This window comes from Oryx dammah, unplaced genomic scaffold, assembly GCF_014754425.2.
Source record: "Oryx dammah isolate SB20612 unplaced genomic scaffold, SCBI_Odam_1.1 HiC_scaffold_24, whole genome shotgun sequence".
Lineage (NCBI taxonomy): Eukaryota > Metazoa > Chordata > Mammalia > Artiodactyla > Bovidae > Oryx > Oryx dammah.
Window position 1 is genome coordinate 25600548 of NW_024070208.1, and position 21542 is coordinate 25622089.

Sequence of the window (21542 nt, forward strand, 5' to 3'; positions counted from 1 at the left end):
GGAATATCGCTTATGAGCTGTGCTAATACTTACTCCCACTGGCTTGTACTAGGAAGCTCAACTAAAGAATTAAGCATGAATTTCATTGAAAAATGTCTCAGAACCACATGCCTCATATCTCTGGGCACAGTTAAAAGGATCATTAATAAATCACCAGAAAAGTTGTGCAAAGTACTTTTTTTTTTTTTTTCTATGTAACCTGCTGCTATATTTAACACAGGATTCACAAAAAATTTACTTATTTCTGAAGGTTTCTCCCTGAAGCTAGTGTTCAGGACTGTAGATTAAAAGGTGTCTGGAATTTTAGCAAATGTCCCTCTTTAATTGTTTGTTGCTCTGTGAAGCTGATTTGTCAGGAGAATTCTTTAATAAGCCATTTTTTTTCTCTCTCTGTGATTCTCTGTGCTTCCAGTTAATGGAACCCCGGGTAGTCAGCTCTCTACTCCGCGCTCGGGCAAGTCTCCCAGCCCATCACCCACCAGCCCTGGAAGCCTGCGGAAGCAGAGGGTAAGAGAATAAGCGAGCTCCCCGTTTAAGACCTGTCCACATCTTGGTGCAGATGGCACGGTGCCAGCAAACAGCCCTCTCGAGTTAGGGCTGCTTGTCTCTAAGGAAGAACCAGGTGAGGGCAGGAGGTGACCGACAGTGGGTCACTGGTTTTGGCTCTGGTTTCTCTTAGCTAGGACTTGGGACCTTAAGTTTCCCAGTAAAAATTGTCCTCGTCTTCATTCCAAGAAGAATAGACAGTTGTTGCTTCACTTTTAAACACCTTTCTCTTTTTATCCGGAACACACAAAGACTTCAGTGGCACTGGTTTGTAAACTTGCTGGGCTGTAAGGATTTTCACTGGAGGCCTGATTGCTGGTCACCAGCCTTCCTTAAGAAGGGAAAGTGCCTGGTTTGGAGAGGTAGGTGGGCCCTGGCGGGACTTGCTTTATGGCAGAGGATGGTGATCCAGAGCCACTGAGGGTCTGTGCTGCACAGATGGGTACATGTGACCTGTGTTTTTGTGAATGAATCCCACGCCGAGCACCTTCTCTTTCATCACGACCTGCATGTTTCTTGTAACTTCTTGTGTAATAATGGAGACACTGGTTGAGTTTGGAGATCAGAGTCAAAAGCTCTAGGAAATGGTGTTAGTTTCTCCATTGCTAAGGGAGAGGCTGGGGGTAAGCTCTTCTTTCTGGACGGGAGAGCTGCTGTTTGGATCCGCTCACAACCTGATTTATCCTTTCCAGTAGGATTGAGGCAAGAATAAAAGTAGTGGGATGGGGAGGAGGCAGATGGTACAGTGGAGGCAACAGGGGGCCTTTCAGTGTCCTGATTTCACAGGCGAGGTGGGGAGGGATGTGTGCTCATAGGAACTCTGAGGATGCTGTTCCCTGAACATTTTAATAAGTGAGGGCTCCTTGACAACTTTTGAACTCAAACCTGGATTCTTGAATTTGGTCTCTTGTCCTGTGTGCTTTAAAATGAGACTTCTACGTTCCATACATTTACACTGCCTCCGAGAGGGAAGCACCCCTTCGCAAGCCTCCTGCCAAGGTTGTGTTCACACACCCTCTAAAGTGGTGGGCAGGGGACTTGAGTCAACCCCTAATCCGTTTGGCGCCTGGCCCACCAACATAGCAGGGTGCATCATCCTGCTCCACTGAACCTCCGAATGTCAGGTGTGCCTTATTTAGATGATCCAGTGAGGCCTGGAGCTGGGCACCAGTTCCTCTACTAAACGGCTGTGTTATCGTAGGTAAGTCTGCAGTCCTCTCCAGGCCCCCTCAAAAAACAAAACAAAAGACTCTCTCCAGATAGAAAACGTTATCATTCTACTCCAGTTCCATCTGAGTGCTATACCTATGCTTTCTTCTTGGTCACAGGATAATTTGGCATTTTAAAGTATAGAAATCATTAGTGACCTACTACAAGAAGAAAGATCCAGATTCATTTAATCTCCCAGATGTCTGTGGTTGAGTGGAGGAAGGGGTAATGAGTGGTTCTTTTCTCATAAATGTTCCCCAGCAAGGCCCCTGTCTATAGGGGCAAGCCATTAGAAATAGGACAGGGGCTTACTTTCCTGGTGGTCCAGTGGTTAAGACTCCATGCACCCAATGCAGAAAGCATGGGTTCATGCCTGGCTGGGGAACTAAGATCCTGTATGCCCCACAGCAAGTCCAAAAAATAAAAGTAAACTTCTAATTTAAAAAACAATAGGTCAGATGGGGCCCTCTCGCATAGAACAGTCTCTCTTTTGAAGTGTATACTCTGGAGAGTACGCCTGGCATTGAACTCTCTCGTCATCCTCTGGACTAATTACATTAGATTCAGGATTCAGCTCATGCTTAGCTGTCGAGGTTAGATTAGAGTGTTTGAGACTCCCTGCCAGCAACCTGAGCATCTCTCCTGCTGGCTATATGGAGGAGACTTCCGTCCTGGGGACATGAAACGCTTGGCACAGCTGTCCATTTGTTGGCAAATGAGGTTAGAATGTGCTCCTGCTTCCCTCTGTATTCCCTGCTTCCCTACGACTGTGTCCAACTGAGGCAGAAACTTTCCATCCAGCTCCGAGCAGCTGTGTGGCCGGTGGCTCATGTAATTAACACTGCCAGCGTTTGGGAAGTAATTATAAGGGATGGTCCTCTTAGAGAGTCTTCATTTTGTCATTTAAGCTACCAATGCCAGACCCGTACTTGAGAGGGAAAAAACAATCCCGTTTGTTTTAAGGAGACAAAGGTTTATCATCATCTGAAAACAGTTATTAAGCACATGTTGTGAGCAGAGCACGAGATAGTTTAGAGATGGTTCAGTTTCCAGGCTTTTGAATTTAGGCCATAAATGAACATCCTCCATCCATGTACCATGTCAACGAGTGGAAGCATTCCCAGCTGCTTTAGTGAGAGGAGCTTTCATCTTGGTGTGGAGGCAACTACATCAAATAATCCCTCCCAGTTAAAATGAGCCTAGAATATCCCTAAAAACCGATCCTGTTTCAAATTTGGTTAATATTCTTCTCAAATGGTTGGCTGTACTCCTATGCAGGAAATACTGAAATAAGTGAAAGATGGCAAGTGCTAAAAGAAGACACTTCAAAGAATAAATATAACTCTTTTTATTGCAAATTGGAAAACAGTAGCTACTTCTATTTTTCTTTCTGTGTTGCCTAGCAACATGGCCAGGAAAATGAGTTGGCTGCTTCTCTCGCCAACACACACACTCACACACTCACACACACACTCTCACACACTCACACACACTGTCTCACACACTCACACTTCATACCTCATTTTGAAACACAGGAATGTAAGTTGCTTTTTTTTTAAAGATTATTGAGACATTTGACTGCTTTTTCACAAATTAAAAAAACCTATATTTTTATTTATATCATTTATGATGGTTTAATCAGCTTTTTTTCCTTCCCTTAAAATTACATTTTGTTACCTCCTTCTGTATTTTAGAATAGTCCTATACAATAGGAATCTGCACGCCAGATACTTTTCTTGATGAAAACCCCAATGGCAGTGTACCAAGTAACTGTCCTATTTTTCCTAAACACTGTCATTTAAATTGCTGTCTAGAAGTGTTTGGTCACAGAAGCAGATCCTGGAGGATCTCTTCTATCCATGAACTTTCTGGGGTCTCATTCCTTAATACATCAGGAAGAAACGTGTTACATTGTGTAGGTCGAATGAAGCTCCCCATTATACTCCCACATGGCTGACTTTTGTAGATTATCTGATCAGTCAGATGATGTGAGGAGTGGGTGGTTCAAACTAGAAAGGAAGCCAGGATTCTAGACACTCTCTGCAGATATGAGCTGGTTGCCTGGCGACCAACAGAAGGATCTTGTAGCAGAAGGAGGCGGAGTGAAGAAGAGGGGAGGTGATGGGTGAGCCTTTGGATAACCAGGAAGAACTTTGGGAAGGGAGAAAGGTCAAGTTCGCATTCTTTCTGTCTTCCACACGTATTGTTTTGAAAACACAGTGTTTATTGGGTGTATGCAGTACACAGATGGTAACCCTTGGGTTGCTGCTATGGGACCGGAATTTGCTGAATGCCCGCTGGGGCTCCTAGTCAATTATTGTGTGAGGCAAGCATGATCCTCATTCCCAGAATGGGATGGAAGTGTCTGAGGAAGAGTGCCTTGACACATACTAGCAGGCTGGCACTGACAGACCTCAGGCTGTAGAACTCAACTGCACAGAAGGGAATGCGAAAGCTCATGAGCAGCTCAAGCCAAGAAGGCAAAATAGCATCCTTGGCATCTGTTTAGATGGCTTCTCAGCTATGATCTTTCCTCTCATCCAAATGTGGTGACTTTAGAAGGTCTGATAACATTAGAAACCAAGGATGCCCATTCGGTGTTGCTCCACTCCTAAGAGAGCCACAGGGCACCTAAGAAACCTGAGTAAACAACTCTGTACCGCCCTTCGTCTTACAGGACCTGTATCGCCCCCTCTCTTCGGATGATTTGGATTCAGTAGGAGACTCAGTGTAAAAGAGACAATGGAGCAGTGTATATGGTTTGTGGTTGGGTGAAGGTTTCACGTTTCCTAAGCAAAAGTCTAACAGCGAAATACACAGAAGAGTTTTGCATACCTTGAAATGATAAAGCCCAAATCATATAAAAGGAAATATCCAGGCATTTCATACTAGTTCTTGAAGGAGATTATTTTTTTCCTATTGAGAAGATTTGATTAATTTGATTGAGGAGATTGAACACAAATGGGCTCAATTGGTGAGGTTTTTGTGCCAGACCTGGCTTTAGATGAATTTCATATATGGGCCCGATCTTAGTGTCAGAACACACTAATGGTGTAGCAAGACAGAGTCATAATTTCTTTAGATGGGGCTTTTTTTTTAATCAGAAGTAGACATGTAGGTACAATTTTTCTGTCCCTTTCTGTGCAGATTTTCTGGCCAAGCAGGTTAAAATGGTACTAAGCAGACATTTTCTCCTAAAGTTATATAGTCTTCTTAAAATTTGGATTGCTGATTTTTAAAGTACTTTTCTTACAAATTAATAAAAGTATTTGATTAGAGTTCTTTTTCTTCCTAGACAGTATTCAGAGCTACTTATCATACTCCTCATACGTGAATTAACATATGAGGAGAAACTGTCATATGAAATATACAACTCATGAAGACTTACATTAAGCATTAGGAACTTATTTTTGTTGTTAAAAGTAAATTTTACTCTTTATACTTATCTTTCATTGAAAACAGCATAAGCATAGATTAAACACGAAGAACTTGTTTAATGTCATTACTATAAATTATATAATTCCTCCTTACAATCAGGTATGCAATTTTTCAAATGTATAAAGGCTGAAGTTAGGAAACTTTTTTTTTTTTTTAAACATACAGACCTAAAAAAAATGTGTCTGGACTTCTTCCAAAAAACCAATTTGAAAAGCTAAAATTCTTTTAAACAGTACTATATAAATCAGGTCCCAAATAGCCAAATCTCTATTCTGATACATTCTAGATGTTACTGGTGTTTTGGAAATTTTCATATGCAAAACTCCTTTGTGTTAAACTAAGTCTATGATTATAACCCATTGTTAAGCATTAACCTACTAATTCTGCTTTCCTAGTCCTCTATTTAAAAATTATAGTCAGCTTTGCTTAAACATAAAACATTTATTTTTAAAGCTGAATGTTAAGAATGAATTTAATGTGTATGGTCTGTTGTATTTAAACCATGCCCTAGTGATCATTTAGTGTTACTAGTTCAAACACTAATGATGTAAGACTTGTGTAGCATGGTTTTGCTATTTCACAGGCTTGACATATCTCAGTAGGTGATAAATTCACAATGAATGATGCCATTTGGAGGTTTGTACTTGTTTTTTTCCCCAAAATTTTACTTGAAAATTGAATTTAAAAACAAAATGTTTGATTCAAGATGGAGAGAAATTCAGTTGTCATATAATGTTTTAAATGTTATCAATTTATCTCCTTGATAAATTGCTCAACTATCAAATTTTACCATCTGGTTTATAGTTACATATGCTACTATCTCACTTTCCAAGTGAATAAAATACTCCAGCCATAAGAAGAAGAATATTTTTTAAAAAGTCCAGGCAACCTAACAGCATTTGAAAATTTAGCCTTGTAATAATTAGTGCCTTATTATCCTGTCTGTTGGAGAGAAAGACACTTCTCTGGCAGGTTATTTGAGAACTGCAAGCTGAACCATTCCATCTTGAAAGAACAGTTCATAATAATACCTGTTCCAGACTTCAGGTTTTAAAACTGTTTCCAATAGAAATTGTGAACAGAGACTCCTGCTGAGATCAAAAGGCTGCTTTGTTTTAGCTGAAACAGTAAACATCTGTGAGGTTGCCTGTGCTGGTGTCTGTTCTAGTTATGTCTTTGTAAAATGCATTACTTAATACAGTTGAGTCCATAAAAGATTAGTATGTATTTGACTGAGCTGTCAAAAATGCAAAGAAAGCAGTGAAACAGTTACCTTAAATCTGGTGGGGGTTAGATAGTCCAGAACACAAATAAATTCTAGTAATTTTAACTTCCCTGAACTGTCAATCTTTTGGACAGCTACTGCTTAGAAAGGTCCAATAAACGCTATTTGTTCTGTGTAAGTGGCAGATATTGCCAACTGATATGAAGCCCAGGGCTTTGTTTAGACATGGCAAAAAGGAACTGGACTTGTGCTAATTGCCGATAGATATCATGGCCAACTTTCCATTCAAGCGGTTCTGAGGGAAATGCTATTCCACGGCATTTAATCTTTTGAACATATGACTTTTATTAAAGGACTGTTCAGAGGCAATATATATCATTTACTTTTTGAAACTAAAATCCCTCAGAGATTGAAACAGCACACCATTTATAGACTTTGAGATCTCTTTCTATGCAGAGCATAATTCCATTATACTAAAACAGAAATATATATGAAACAATCCTTAGCATCAAACTAGATGTTTTCAGTTTTTTGGTGGAACTGAATTGACGATTTATAGGCTCTTAAGATTTACTTACTTACAGAATTCTTTTTAGAATATTAGACACTGAATTTTTAAATTGTTCTCCTGGGCAGAAGAGACCTCCAGGAAAAGCAATGCATTTTTGTCCTTATGGTAAACCTGAAATGTTCTGTGAAGACACTGCACTCTAGGTAACAATTGGATACTTTTTTTCATTTGCACTTATTCTTTTTCCTTTAGTCATCATAGAGAACAATGTAATAAATATACTCCTGCTTTTAGCATTTTAGAAAGGCAAATCCTAATCATTTATCAAGTATAAACTTCATTGTGAACTCAAAAGACTGGTTCTGAAAGCCACATGGCTGTTTCTTCTTTGTCTTGCTTAATTAATTAGGTGGGGGTGGGATGGGGCAGAAATTTCCCTGTTTTCATACTGTCGTAGACTTTTAAGAAGTTTCAGGTCCACCCATTTACACACACCCCTGTGTTCTTAAATTGACTCATCTAAATATTTTAAAAAATCAAGTATCTTCTAAAAATATTTTGAACCAGCATTCAATTGCCATATGGGTTCCCTGTGTTAACCAGCAGAGGTTTTGGTTACATCCAGTGTAAATCTATACATGATTTTTTTTTTCATTTAAAAACAATGAAATCTAAAAACCACATTTCTTAAAACAAATTAATATATAGAATAATATCCTTGAAAAATAATTCCATACATTTTAGCTATTGAACTACTAAATTTTTCATATGTGGCATATATCTACCCAGGTGTGTAGGCATTCATATAAATTTGCAAGGGTCCGTGTGTATATGGGTGTGCTTATGTAAGTATTATGTAAGTATCGTGTAGACCATGAATAGTAAAGTATGGTATTTGTGACACAGCCTTGTACGTTACTGGCTCTTATGGAATTGTATGTAAAACCTTTCTGTCATAAATCATTACACATGACATATTAATTGGGGCATGTTTAAGTTCAGAGGTAGTTTGCTAAACTAGTATGGCAAAATGGTTCCAAATAATAGGCAGATGTACTGATTTAAACAATTTGGAAACCAGATAAACAAACAAAAAATTTCAAATTCAGACAAATTCAGTGTTTTATTAACTATTAAATATAAGCATTCATTAATACTTATATTGTTGTGACTTGATAGTCAACTATTAAAGTGATTATGTACTATCACTGATGTTTCTCTAATGTGTATGATATGTGGCAATTGTCAATCAATATTCATTTAAAAAGCTGATTTATAGGGTTGTGAGTAGCTGGGTATTGTACTGAAACATGAATAGATGAAAATCCAAACTATATTTGATTTGAACTAAGTTTCATAATGGAGCCAGATAACCTATAAGGCAGGTCTGTATGTTCTTTCAAACATGATTCAAAACTGTTCATGTATTTTCAGTAGTAACCTTACTATACTTGCCATGTGTGTATATATCTGTATAAATATATACACACTAGAAACTGTTAACTGAGTGAATATACTATATATGCATACGTTGTCTATTTATGCATATTTGCATTAGCCTGATTAGCATCTCTGACTGTGCATGTCAGTAACAACAGTATCCCACAGAAGTGTACTGTGAAAATTAGAGATATACTGAGTTCAATATACCAGTTGCCTGATGCAGTTTGTTATACTGTCAGCTGAAAAATACTTGTAATTTTGTACCTGTAACGCATGTGGAAAAGATAGGAAATCTGAGGCCCTAGCTATAATTTTTCAGGGTGCATGATATATAGTGTCTTTAAAATGTGGTTCGTTTTAGTAAAGATGATGGATAAATTCCAACATAGTGTAAATGATGCATGTAATACATGGGTGTTTATATTATATATGGCCACAAAATGGTTTTGAAGCTAGGCTAGAAGGTATCTGAAAGGTCACAGACAAAGAACTATGAAATTTAATTTTCTTGTGATTTTTCTTTGAGTTTATATTCATCAATAAGCAAGGAATCGAGTTTATTCTCAGGACATTTAACTTCAAAATACACTATGAATGTTGCAAATTTGGATAAGATTTTTATAAAGAGGTTGATATATTTCCTGCTTACATTTTGAGTTGCCTGGATATGTATTCTCTTTAAAAAGAACATTTGGTGTTAAAAATGTTTTAAACAGCAACAGGTTTTAAAAATCCGTCAGTTGAGGCCATCAGCAGGGTTTGTAGAGTGAAACGCTGAAATGTTTCATTGAACTACCCGGTTTTGAAAGCCCCATCACTGTGCTGTGGTTTCATTGTAGAATGTTGTACTTTGTGTTTCCCACTGGACCATGTTATTCCTCTCAAAGTTAACGTTGTTATGCTTACCCCTTAGAATAACTATATAATAAACAGGAAAAATGCCTATGTTGTTCAGTGACTTTCTTTCAGAAAACTTGGTAAGTAGACACTGAAAATGAAATGACTGTGTGGAGCAACGTTTACCATCATTATCATATTTATGGTGTTTTGTGACGTGATTAGCATCAGTAGGTGAGACTTAAGATACTGCAGAATGATATTGCTTGACATCCAAAGTATCAAATGCTGACAGTAACAGTGAAATAAGACTGTCTGGCGAAGAACTCTGTTTTACTTGGTTAGAGTAAAATCATTCCTTTCCTCCCAGGTTTGCCTTAAGAGTGAATATATCAAACAAATTGGCAACTGTTTCTCCTGAAAAAAAAAGATTTTTTAAATATACTTTCTCCTAGGCATGAAGGCATTTTTCCCAAGGTTGCCTAATTTGCAGGGAGAAAAATGTGTATGTGTATATAGGTACGTGTGTGTGTGAAAGTTATTTTAAAAGCACCAAATGATATTATATATTTATTATAAATAATAGGTAATGTTTTATTATACAAATAACTATAATAAATACATAATAAAATACTTGATTACCTAACTTTAATATAGAATTAAAACCAATAATCTATTTTATTCATAATATGATATTCTACTGGCCTTGTTGGAAAAAATAATTTACATTAAAATTATTATAGAAGTCTGAAATTCTATATAAGATTTAAATCTAACACACTTTTACTAGGCTCATTTTAACTTTGAAAGTATAATTTGCTTTAATTGGTTCTCTTTATTATTTCCATGGACACCAGATATAGTCGATGCTGAAAGCAGTAATTGGTACAACTGGAAGGAATGTTTGGAAGTGAAAGTGAAGTCACTCAGTCATGTCCAACTCTTTGCAGTCCCATGGACTGTAGCCTACCAGGCTCCTCCGTCCATGGAATTTTCTAGGCAAGAGTACTGGAGTGGGTTGCCATTTCCCTCTCCAGAGGATCTTCCCGACCCAGGGATCGAACTCAGGTCTCCCGCATTGTAGGCAGACACTTTACCATCTGAACCACTAGGGAAGTCCCACTTTCACTTTACAAATGAAATAAATTCCAAATTGAGCTTTACTTTCTGAATATAGAGTTTAAAATAAAATGGAGCACGTGCCTGAAAAAGTAGTGACTAGCTTCCTTCTTTACAGGCTGGGAATCCAAACTGAGGCGTAAATCATGGAGGGAGTTATTTTATTGGGAGGGTATAAACTAGACGGCTTCTTGGTCCCCCTTCAAACGAGGATCTCACAGAGTGCCCCTTCTAAGAGGAGACCTGGTGCCAGCCAAGACAAACGGTTGAGATTCGGAGTGTATAGATCCTGGCTGTAAGTGAGCGTGATGACTAGCAGCCAAACAGTGGAGGCAGAGCAGACTGCCCGACAGTCATAACTAAATACATTCACTTTTGATATCTTGGCTCCCGTGGTTTCGCTATCATGGGTTTAATGCCAATATTCTCATTTTCTTTTTCTCTTCCTCTAAGTAAACCAATTTCATGAATACCAGTTCTATAGTCTTTTAAAAACTTTATGATAAGCTTTTATATGTTTCACTGTTCATTCTGAGTTATGCACATGGTTGCCTGTGCCATAAACGTTAGGTTTAAACATACTATGGAGAATGCAGACAAAGGAATTTGGGAAAAGAAATTTCTTTTGTGCCTTGTTTCAAGTAATAGAGCCTTATTAATTATTACATATTGATGTCATCAGCTTATTGTTCTTTACCCATTTGCAAAGGAAATGTATGATTTTTCTGTATGCACACACAGTCCCTTGGGTCTTAAGCTCTCTACACCAAGATTATGAATTAATTTTGCTACATGAGGTCATCTTTAGAGATTCTACAGACCTCAAGTCAGGATCACCAAGACAATTATAAGAGTTTGTTAACTATTTGTTGGTTGTGTTTCCTTTATAAAATTGATCCAGTTGATGTTTAAATTCTTATATTGCCATTTTCCAAAAAAAAAAAAGATTACCAAAGTAATAACCATACACCAAGACAAAATATGAAATGGAAATAATACAATTATCAAGACAGAGCTAAAGTTATCTTGTGAAAGTTATCTTATATTTTTATAAGATAAGATTTTTATAAGATAAGATTTTTATATTTTTATATTATCTTATATTTTTCTCCCTTGGTTACATCAGTCAGATCGATTGGATATTTCTGTAATCATTATTTGATGTGGACCCCAGCTGAGTAACACCAATAATATGAATACAAATGGCAGGAGTAACTCAGACCATTTATATTTGAAATGAACTTTTTTATCACATAGTCATCAGATACATCTTGGTAAAATGTGGTTAGAACTGTTATGTCAGCTTTCTCACTTACTTCAAAAAGTGTGATATGTTCTCCATCTGTTACATGATCCCAAGCTAAATAGCTACACTTAGGATGTGTTCTTACTTAGGGCAGTGCTTTTAGGAAGGTGTGCCATAAAAGCATCCAGGTGCCAGCAACCTGTCCACCTGGTTCCCATTAAATCTGCTTTGAGGTGATGACATTTCAAATGTCACAGTATCTCTTAGAGCAGCTAATTGTATTAAATTCTAAAATAACTATGTTTTTCACTGTACACCATATGCCTTGGAATTAGCAAACTGACTGAAGCAAACACAAAATCTTATGCTCATGTATACTATGAAATGGTTTATGTTCTCTGAAAAAAATTAGTAAATTGATTTCATTTATAAGCATGGCAAAATATAAGTGGACTCTTCAGCTCTATGTAGGTCATAAATAAAGACTGATTCATCTCATTGGGTTAATTCTAAAGAACATGAACTACACATTTCCCTTGTATTAGGTTCAAAATCCTTCAGTCAGACTTAAGGCAATAATCAAAATGTTCACAGTCTGTCTAAGGTAGTATTTTTAGGAGTAGTGACAAGGGTACATAGAGGGCCATGATGATTACTGAATGGCTTTAACTGAGAGAGTGCAATATGTTAGGTAATAAAGTGAGAATTCAGAAAATAACAGGCTGGAAGGATAGGACTGTAATAAATTCGACATTAACATGAATAATTGAGAAGTCTTAGACTCGACCCAAAATACTAACCTCTCAAATACAGAATATGGAGATCTGACACTGTATAGGCTTAAAAGTTATGTTACCTATAAGCCAATATGGTCTTAAAGTGCATTGGTATTCTATTTACAAAGAAGAAACATTACCCTTCTCTGTTCTGTGTTGCTCAGGGCACACCTAGAATATTTCATTTGCTTTGAGCACCAGCATTAACCAGAGATACTGACAAATGGAGGATCAAGGGGTCATGGGGTCCTGTCTTACGACAAATAACCAGAGAGACTAAGATTACTGAAATTGAAAAAGAGAAGACACAGAAGGGGTTCAGTGGCTCTTTCCAAATTTTGGAAGCCTTGTCCTATTGGGAAATGCACTGTACTGGGTGGCTCCAGAGGTGAGAGATTAGAATGGCAAATGGAACATAACTCACCTTATTAACAATTAGCGGGCTGCCTCAGGAAACCATGGGTTCAGTACTGGAGCTGTTTGCACAGAGGCTGTTTGACCCTGTGGCTGTGATTTTTATAGTGGGCATTTGGTCTCTCAATGGAAGTAGGATAGAAGAAGTAATATTTAAGGTCCATTTCAGTTCCTGCAATCCTTTGAATCCATGAATGGTCATTGTCCTGGAAAGGTGTATAACGTGTAACCACTTTACTTCTTTGAGGAAAAGCAGAAGTAATGAGAAATTGAATACATTTATTTTACTGTATTTGAGCACAGTGGATGAAATGAGAACTTTCCATTTTTAGAGTACCGTATTTGTAATTAAATGTTCTCTTACAATTGTTACCTTCAGATAGCATGAAATTTGAAATGACCTGGAGTACATTTTGAAAAGTAAAGTTGAAAATAAGCAATTTTAAGCATAAGCAGACTTGTGTTAACCTTACTTTTTTTTTTTTTTTTAAACCAGAGCCTAAAACCTTGAGGGGTTTTGTTCATAAGGCAGAGAAAAACACAGCTGGCACTGTAGAAAGCGTTCAGGGCATCAGACAATTGGTGGCATTGTTGAAAATATAATTCATTAGTTGATAAGGCAGTTTAGTGAATAATATCCAGCAAGTTTATTAAACATTACAGTTTAAAAGAATGCTTTCATATTATTTGGGTAAGTGTTCTGTGTTGAGTGTCTGGTGTTCTTATTAAAAGAACAAGATTTTGGAATCGAGTCCATAAGTTGTAGGCATCTTTGCTAGGAAATACACTACTAGTCTATTAATTTGAATGCTTGATTCTGAAAGAATGTGTCTTTGTATTCTAAAACACCATATGATGGGACAGCACCTGCCACCCCAAACCACAATGTGTCTGCATTATTAAACACCATTTGTGATGCTGGAAGAAGAAATTCAAGGATTGAAAGGCTCAGAAGAGAAAGTCTACATTGTAAACATTTCTTTACTGTTTTTCTGCTTGGAACAGGATTATGTCTACAGCAAAAGCAGTGACCCCAGGGATAAAAGATCTCCCTGTTCTGGAAAACACACACCTTCCCCTCAAATGTGGTAGCACTCATGTTTCTTTTCTCCAGACCTTGACCTTGTAAATCTGCCTTGTTTCAACCTCCTATTTCAATACTATAAATACAAGGTTTTCACAAACAGACATTCATAAAAGAGCACGCTCAGAGGCTCCTACATTCACAGTGCCTTGGAGAGAGTTGGCTGTGGCTACAGAGCCATGTGACAGGGCCACAGTCTGAATCCCTCTTTCTGACCTGACAGAGGACGAATGGGCACTGCTGGCCACAAGGGGAGGTTGAGTGAGAGAGGATGGAAACCGCTCAAGTTACCAGGCTAGGCTGATGGATGGGGGATTCTTAAACGATCCTGGAAAATAAAGGGCACACGCCACAGACTACCACCAAACTTCTAGACTAATCATAAAACTTCCAGAGTAACCACCAAACTTCCAGAAAGTCTTGTGAGGAAGATGTGTCACGGCTGTGAGTTTACCTTTTGTCCCCATTACGGCAGCTGTCAGCTTTGAGGAACTTGTCCCATGGAACATGGTCATCTTAACACACCCCGGGGAATGCTGTGCAGTTGACACAAATGGCCCCACAGTGACTGAAGTAGCATTTGCCCAGTTATATTCATCCTTTGGGTGAAAACTGAAGTCTCTGAATTTGCCATGCAAGGTGCTGTTGAGCACAGTGACTGTATGTGAAACTCTTCCTTCCGGCTTTGTGCACACTTAAGGCTGGAGGGCATGGGGAGGAGGTTGAAGGGAGACAGGTAAGCAGAGGAAAAGTAGGTCAACATTGCTTCTCGCCACTTCATTATTGATTCAGCTACAGATTCTCTCTCCCTTCTCTCTGCTCCACAGACAGCCGGCACCCCGAGCCAATGCCGCCCCCTCACCGCCTCCTGGCTCCCATCAGGCCAACCAAGTGGATAAACCCAGGCAAACAGAAGGAGGAGCTTTTAGGACAAGCTGTGTTCATTACTTAGAAACAGCATCGATATGTGCACATTGTTTTCTCAAGGAATAGATGCAGAGATGCAAAGATTCATTGTTAAAATACTGCCTCGTAGCTGATCCCAGTATTAAATATTTGGTATTGTTTTGTCCTCAGAGCTTTATACCCTGTAAGAGGGCATAGCAGCCCACTGCAGTATTCTTGCCTGGAGAATCCCATGGACAGAGGAGCCTGGTGGGCTACCGTCCATGGGGTCACAGAGTCACACACGACTGAAGCAACTTGGCACACGCTCTGAGCTTTATAATATAGTTGTTACCGTTTGCTCTCACGAATCTTGAGTCCAAATACACCCAGAATTTGAATCACAAGGCTTATGCTTTTAGTTTCATCTTTGCCTCAGGAAGAAAAGTAATTATAATAAGTAAATGTTTCTTGTTACATAACATTTAATGTATCAATAACTTGCTTAGTGCTTAGGTCTTTATCACAAAGTGGAATTAACAAACCTACTCTTTAATCTTTCCCCAAGGATGTGGCAAAGCTGAATATTTTTTTAAAGGATATTCCATAAAAATCAAACTGAAGAAAAAATTTTTCTATGGTAAGAATAAAAAAAAGATCAGACTGACCACTTGTAAGAAGCCTGTTTGCAGATAGACTGTGGAAGAGTGAGGTGAGGCACCTCAAATCTGCCAAGCCTAAACAGTGAGCAAAATGATGCTAATTTTGAGAAAATGGAATGAAAGTCATGGAACATCCAAATCGACAAGGATGAGCCTGGCACAGTTAACACCACCCATCGTTGGTTAAGAAGCTGGCGGGGAGCGGTAGTCCCCGTTGAGTGGTCCGAGCACCTCCCTTTCTGGGCGTGGAGACCAGTCCCCTCCATGGCAGTGGGCGCAGTTGCTGCCCGAGCTTCTGGGCTGGGCACAGCACCTGGAGACATGGGGCAGGATCAACAGTTTTTATTCTCTGTTTCCGTTTTCCTCCAGAGCTCTCAGCATGGCGGCTCCTCCACTTCACTTGCATCCACCAAAGTCTGCAGCTCAATGGACGAGAATGACGGACCCGGAGAAGGTGGTAAGCTTGGGATGTGGTGTCTGAGGAGAAGGCGTAGCTTGTATCTGGATGGAGAATGGGTTGGCTAAATTTAGTCCAGAAAACTGACATTTCTCCAGCAGAATGACCCTGAAGCAGCTCAGGGTCATTGCAAGGGGGTAAGACCTAACGTGGCTCTCACCAGGGGTGGTATCTGCTCTCTGGGGCTGGGAAGAGGGAGTCAGCCAAATGTGGAGACCTTTCCCACCCTCCAAAGGCGTAAGCATTCTTAGAAGGCCAGCTCTTGCCCTCCTTGCAAATAAAAGGAGCTAACTGTTGCCTTTGTTTTCCAAATTCAGTGCACTTCTATAACAAGAGAGACATGTTTACTCTTTGACTGAGATAGCCCTGCAGAGGCACTCAGACTTCAGTAAAGTCAAAATGCGAACATCTGGCTTTACAAAAAGACTGAATTGATGGCAAATGGCAAAAATATTCTTTGGACCTCCAGCAAATTCACTTTAGCAAGTGGTCATGTGACTCGGGTTATGGAATGGGTGTTTCCTGCTAACTCCTGAATTGTTTTGGATGAGCCTTTCCTGCCCTCTGCATCTTAGTTTTTCTTCTATGAAATGGCAATTGTACCCTAATACATGCTTGTTTCCTCCCTGGAGGTTATTGAAATCAATTATGGGAAAGTATTTAGGAACTCAGGTATAAAACTGATACAATCAAGCCACTGTTAGAGAACCAGTACCCCTTATTTGTTTGAAGGGATAGGATTTAATTTTCCAATAAAGTCCCACTTGGGGAAAACACTTCATTATGTTACATGCGATACATGACTGACCCAAGGATTATTTCCTGACTACCATGCAATATCAGACTTTCTTGGTATTTCCAGAAGGATGAAATTCAGCCATCCAGAAATCTTCTTTTGTTCCAATGTGTTTTATTTACTTAATGAAACAAAATGGTCCTTGACTAAGCCCGTGGCTAAGTCTTCTTAATCAGAGGCCTAAAAGATATATTTTTATATAGTCAGGGGGAAAAAAACCAAGCCATGTGCTCCAGATGGATGTCCCTTCATGGAAACAGAAGCATCTCCTTCCATTTCCCATCTGAAACCGGACTTGCCTCCAACAGATCAGGATGGTTACTTTTATTATCCATGCAGGAAAGAGCCTTAAGACTGTGTCATCCGAGAGATGTTTTGTAAATTCGGGTGCTTTACAGTGGCTTTGAAACTTCTCCAACCATCTCCTGTAATAACTGTAGGCCAGACAAAAATCCCTAGGCTGCATCTTTCAGACGGAGGCAAAATGACAGCTTCTTTGGGGTGAGATGGAGCAGAGAGTAGGGGAAAGGCTCCAGCTCTCGCTTTCTTCAGAGACCTCTGAGATGGCTTCTAGTGGGTTAAGAGTGAAATGTCACCTTTAAAGAGGTGAAGAGGTTGCAAAATGCCAAGAACAAAAGCAGTAGCAGCAAATGTCCTACATTTGTACAATGCTTTCCAGAAATCCCATCCACTCTAGCATCCAGAGGGGTGCAGGGTGGAGATGATCGCAAAAACACTAGTTAAAGGTCCTATAGAAGATGCCTGCCGGTTGTGAGCTCCTATTGACCGTTCTCCAGCCCTGCAGACTAGACTCAATGAGAATATGAAAATCGCCCAGAAAGCCCTTTTGCCACCTAAGGTTTTAATTTTATTTTGAGAAGAAATGTTTAGTCTCAGTTTGTGATTAAAGGTCAGAAAAGGAGCACATTTAGAAAGCGCACTAGGCTTCTACCGCATTTTGTATTCAGGTTGCCTGAGGGAGAAGCCAGGATTTATAACTTTAAAGCATGTAAATTTTAGAGCCCGGCTATAAAAGGCTTTTTATACCCCTAAGATGTTAAAGGTTATCCACTATATTTATGTGACCTAAGTGTGGCTTATTTAGTTTTATGACCTTAGATATTTAAAGCATTATTAGGCATTTGTAAAATATTTCAAAATGCATTTTAAGGGGGAAAATGCGTTGTGTTAGTGGCACTAACATAATTGAAACTACAAAACTGTTCTGTTCGCAGACATAATAGATACTGCAATTTTAACTCAACATCTGCTACGCAGGTTGCTGGTGAGAACATTTGTCCAAAATCTGCTCATTGATACTGGGGAGGGGCGCTGATCAGTGCTTAGTTCTAACATAAGGAATTTTACGGAGATCTCTATTTCAGGATGTAGTAAAGCTAAGTGTCCAAACAGCAGGCATTTTTCATGCTTGTACGGTGTCAAGCGGTCCAGAGTCCCTTACAAACTGCATTTTCCCCCCTACCTAGGAATGTCATGTCTCTGAACACCATGGGTATTCATAAATGCTATTGATCAAATTGGCATGAAATGAAAAGCAAAACTTCCTCCTCAGACAACCCGCTTCAGCAGAAACATTAGCTGGTCTTACATAGGTGGGAATGGATCCCATAGATTTTACATTTTCTTTTAGTTGATCATTTGTTTTAGTAGAAACAGTTGATTAGACAACGTCAGCAAGGGGCTAGGAGTGGGAGACTGGCCTGCCTGTCCAGAAAATGACATATTGATTCTGAATCAGTGCCAGTCTATTAGATGATACTTCTAAACGTCTCCTGTGCACTACATCTGTGTTCCCTTTTCTACCAATAAAAACATACTAATGATTCTTTCAGAAGTGTCAGAGGAAGGCTTCCAGATTCCAGCCACAATAACAGAACGATATAAAGTCGGAAGGACAATAGGAGATGGAAATTTTGCTGTTGTCAAGGAATGTGTAGAAAGGTGAGAAAGATATCATTTGCATTGAGCTTTAAAGGAAACACTTGGGGTTATGTTTTCCGAGATTGTGTCTTTATTTGCGGTCTGAGGCACATATGGAATAGGTTAATGTCTCAACTCCAGATGTTAAAAAAAAATGTAAAAGAAAGAACAGCTCATCTAACAACAGACTTGAAAAATGTAGTGATTTCTGGGGACAATCTATAAATTAAGAGCTTTGATTTTTCTTTTTAATGTACTCAGCAAAATGTTGCCAGCTCTTTCAGGTAAGTCCTTTTGTGTTTTTTTTTTTTTTTAAAAAAAGCTTAATAGTTTTTTCTACATTTTGGGGAGACATTTTGTAAATGTCAGAACATTCTTTGGTGTATTGATATATTTCTCACATGTATATGTCATACAATTAAATATAAGAACTTCGAAAAGCTTCACAATGCAACTGTACTGATCCCCACAAAAAATAGCATTTAATACATTAAAATGTTTTAAAATGAGTGAGCCAGGTGCTCTTGTGGGCCAAAGGGGAGGGCTTAGAGTGAAAGGTTTATCCCTAGGATCTCAGTACCTAATCAAGGACAGTAGCAGGGGCTACTAGTTGGAGAAGTGACAAGTAATAGTTATAGTCCAGATTAAGGCCGCCTCAAACCCTGAGCCCAGCGTTAGATTTGGAATTCCTTACTTCAGGAGGACCCGATCGGCCAGCAGCTTCTTCTCAGGGCTGGTGAGCAGGGTATTGGAGACCCAGAGGCACGTGCCCCTCTCCTTAAGGGAGCGTGTCCGCTGGCTTCCAGGGGCCGGCTGGGGTGAACATCTTCCCCAATGTTCTTTTCGGCCTGCCTGCCCGAGTTCTCAACACAAAGGCTCTAAGCTCTGCCTCCATTGGAAGCAGATGCCTCAGACTAAAAGTTCTAACCTGCAGAACCCGGAACTTATTTTTCTGCAAGGCCTTTGACTTAGAAACAAAGATTCAAGTCACCTTTGAGCTGGATGTCTGCCTGGGCCTCAGACACGAGGGTCCTGAGTTTGGCCAGTGTCCACTGAATTGCTTCTCTTCACCCTCTGCCCGGCTAAGGCAATGGAGCCCCTGTTAGGCTCCCCTGGAGCAGTGGCTCTCACACTGTGCTCCTCCCAGCATACCAGCTGGGCCAAGCCATTCCTGCAGACGTGGTGGCACCCGCCTTGAGCAGCCACTCCTTGGTGCGGAGAGGCATGACTGACGGGCAGCTTGAGAAACGCCTTAGCTGACCCTCCCAGGCCCTCTTCCCCCTCCTCCTCTCCGTCCCACTCCCACCGCAAAGCTGGACAGTTTGCTGCGTGACTGACGAACATAGAAAGTGCTCCATTACTTTTCTGGGCCTCACGCCTCCCCAAACAGGAGCAACCACTGTTGACTGAACAGAAACATACAAGGCCCTTACCTTAGGATGTTTTATTGACCTATCATAATAATACCATGGGGTTGAAACTGTTTCCATTTTATATAAAGAATGCCTGAAGAATCTAAATGCCTGTCAGTAAGCGTTCAGATAGTTAAGTATTTCTATTTGGCAAGGCATGGACGCTAGTTCAGCTCCAAACCCCACGCCACCGGACCACTCTGCTCCACTGCCCCCCGCCTCCAACCAGGGCCAAAGTCCCACACGTCACACTTGTCCCTGTATGAAGGAGACAGAAGTGACATCGGGAAAGCCATTCTCAAAGTAATGGGTGGAAGTGTGTGTGTGTATAATTTGGTTTTTTATTGGTGCTTTTACTGATAGGAAAGGCAACCCCTTTAAATGCAATGTGCTGCAGCAGAAAATCCCGAGTCCAGCATCGCGGTGCTCTTCCCCCGCGGGGGCCTGGTTCCCTGCCAGGGGCGTCATCTGTTGAGTCTGGCGTATGCCCGTCCTCAGATCACAATGGCATCTTAGTCCCATGGCCCTGGTCTTCCCAGATAGAAACTTCTCATTTCTTCATCCCGGATTAATTTCTTTCTTTCTGGTTTAGATTGCGTCCGTCTTGCAGGAGTTCGCATCTCGGGTCTTCTCGTACGCACCTTCAGAGTCTAAGCACCAGGTTGCTCCCCGAAGTGTTAGTCTTCAACTCCCGCTGAACCAGAACATATGGCAGCTGCCCCCTCTCCTCAGAAGTATCCTGGGATGATCTTTTAATACTTTCCAGAGGTCCAGGAAAATAAAAGGGAGCTAAGAATGTTTTGAGCGGCACACACTGCTTGTGTGGGGACATTCTGCCGTATTTGGAAGGACGGATGTGGATGAATGAGACCAGGTCGACCCCTCCTGCTGATAGTGATCTGTCACAGGGGAGGGTTTCCTGCAACGGTGGGTGTGGTGGCATCGCACCCCTCCCCTGATTCTGTGTCAACACATCCCATCCTGGGGCCTGCCAGGCCCATTTCGGTTTCCACTTGTCTCCCTGTAGCACTGTCTCCAGTGGCCTCGGGAGCCCTTAGGATGTGCTAAAGGGTGCTGGCGAACTTTAGAAGCTGTTTTGTGGAGCCTTTCGAAGCCTCAAAGAAAACTCACAAAGCTGAAATGTGCTAAGAAGAGGTCCGAGGATGGATAGAGGGCTTGAGATGAGGTGCCCTTCGTCTCTGGCTTCCTGGCTCTGTGTGGATTAATTACCGGTCAGGCCACGGGTACCAGTAATGCGGTTGTGAGCAGGCATGGTGTCTCGGGTGGCTCCTGGCCCTCCTCCCCACCTGACTGCTTGCATGTTTTGGCAGCATAGGATTCAACTGGGTTAAAATTGTAGCCACTCTGATTCCCTCTCTCCCTGCTCTACCTGGAGACGCAAAGAACTACACGTTGAGGGCTTCCCCAGTGGTCCAATGGTTAGGGGTCTGCCCAGCAGTGCAGGGGACGCCAGTTCAATCCCTGGTCTGGGACGATCCCGCATGCCGTGGAGTGGCTAAGCCCGTGCACCCCAGCTACTG

The 21542-nt window shown here is 40.4% G+C and overlaps 1 protein-coding gene across 5 annotated transcripts in view; it reads left to right on the forward strand.

The window, feature by feature from the left end:
• The window catches only part of DCLK1 (doublecortin like kinase 1), a 354151-nt gene that overhangs the window by 268960 nt on the left and 63649 nt on the right, over positions 1–21542 (forward strand). For 4 of the 5 annotated variants that reach the window (XM_040267076.1, XM_040267075.1, XM_040267080.1 and 1 more), the window contains 3 exons: positions 413–507; positions 15765–15852; positions 18502–18610. In XM_040267076.1, coding sequence (XP_040123010.1) covers positions 413–507; positions 15765–15852; positions 18502–18610 — 292 coding nt within the window. Of the gene's footprint in view, positions 1–412; positions 508–4432; positions 9639–15764; positions 15853–18501; positions 18611–21542 lie in introns of those variants that run through there. The other variant, XM_040267078.1, reaches the window with a different exon arrangement.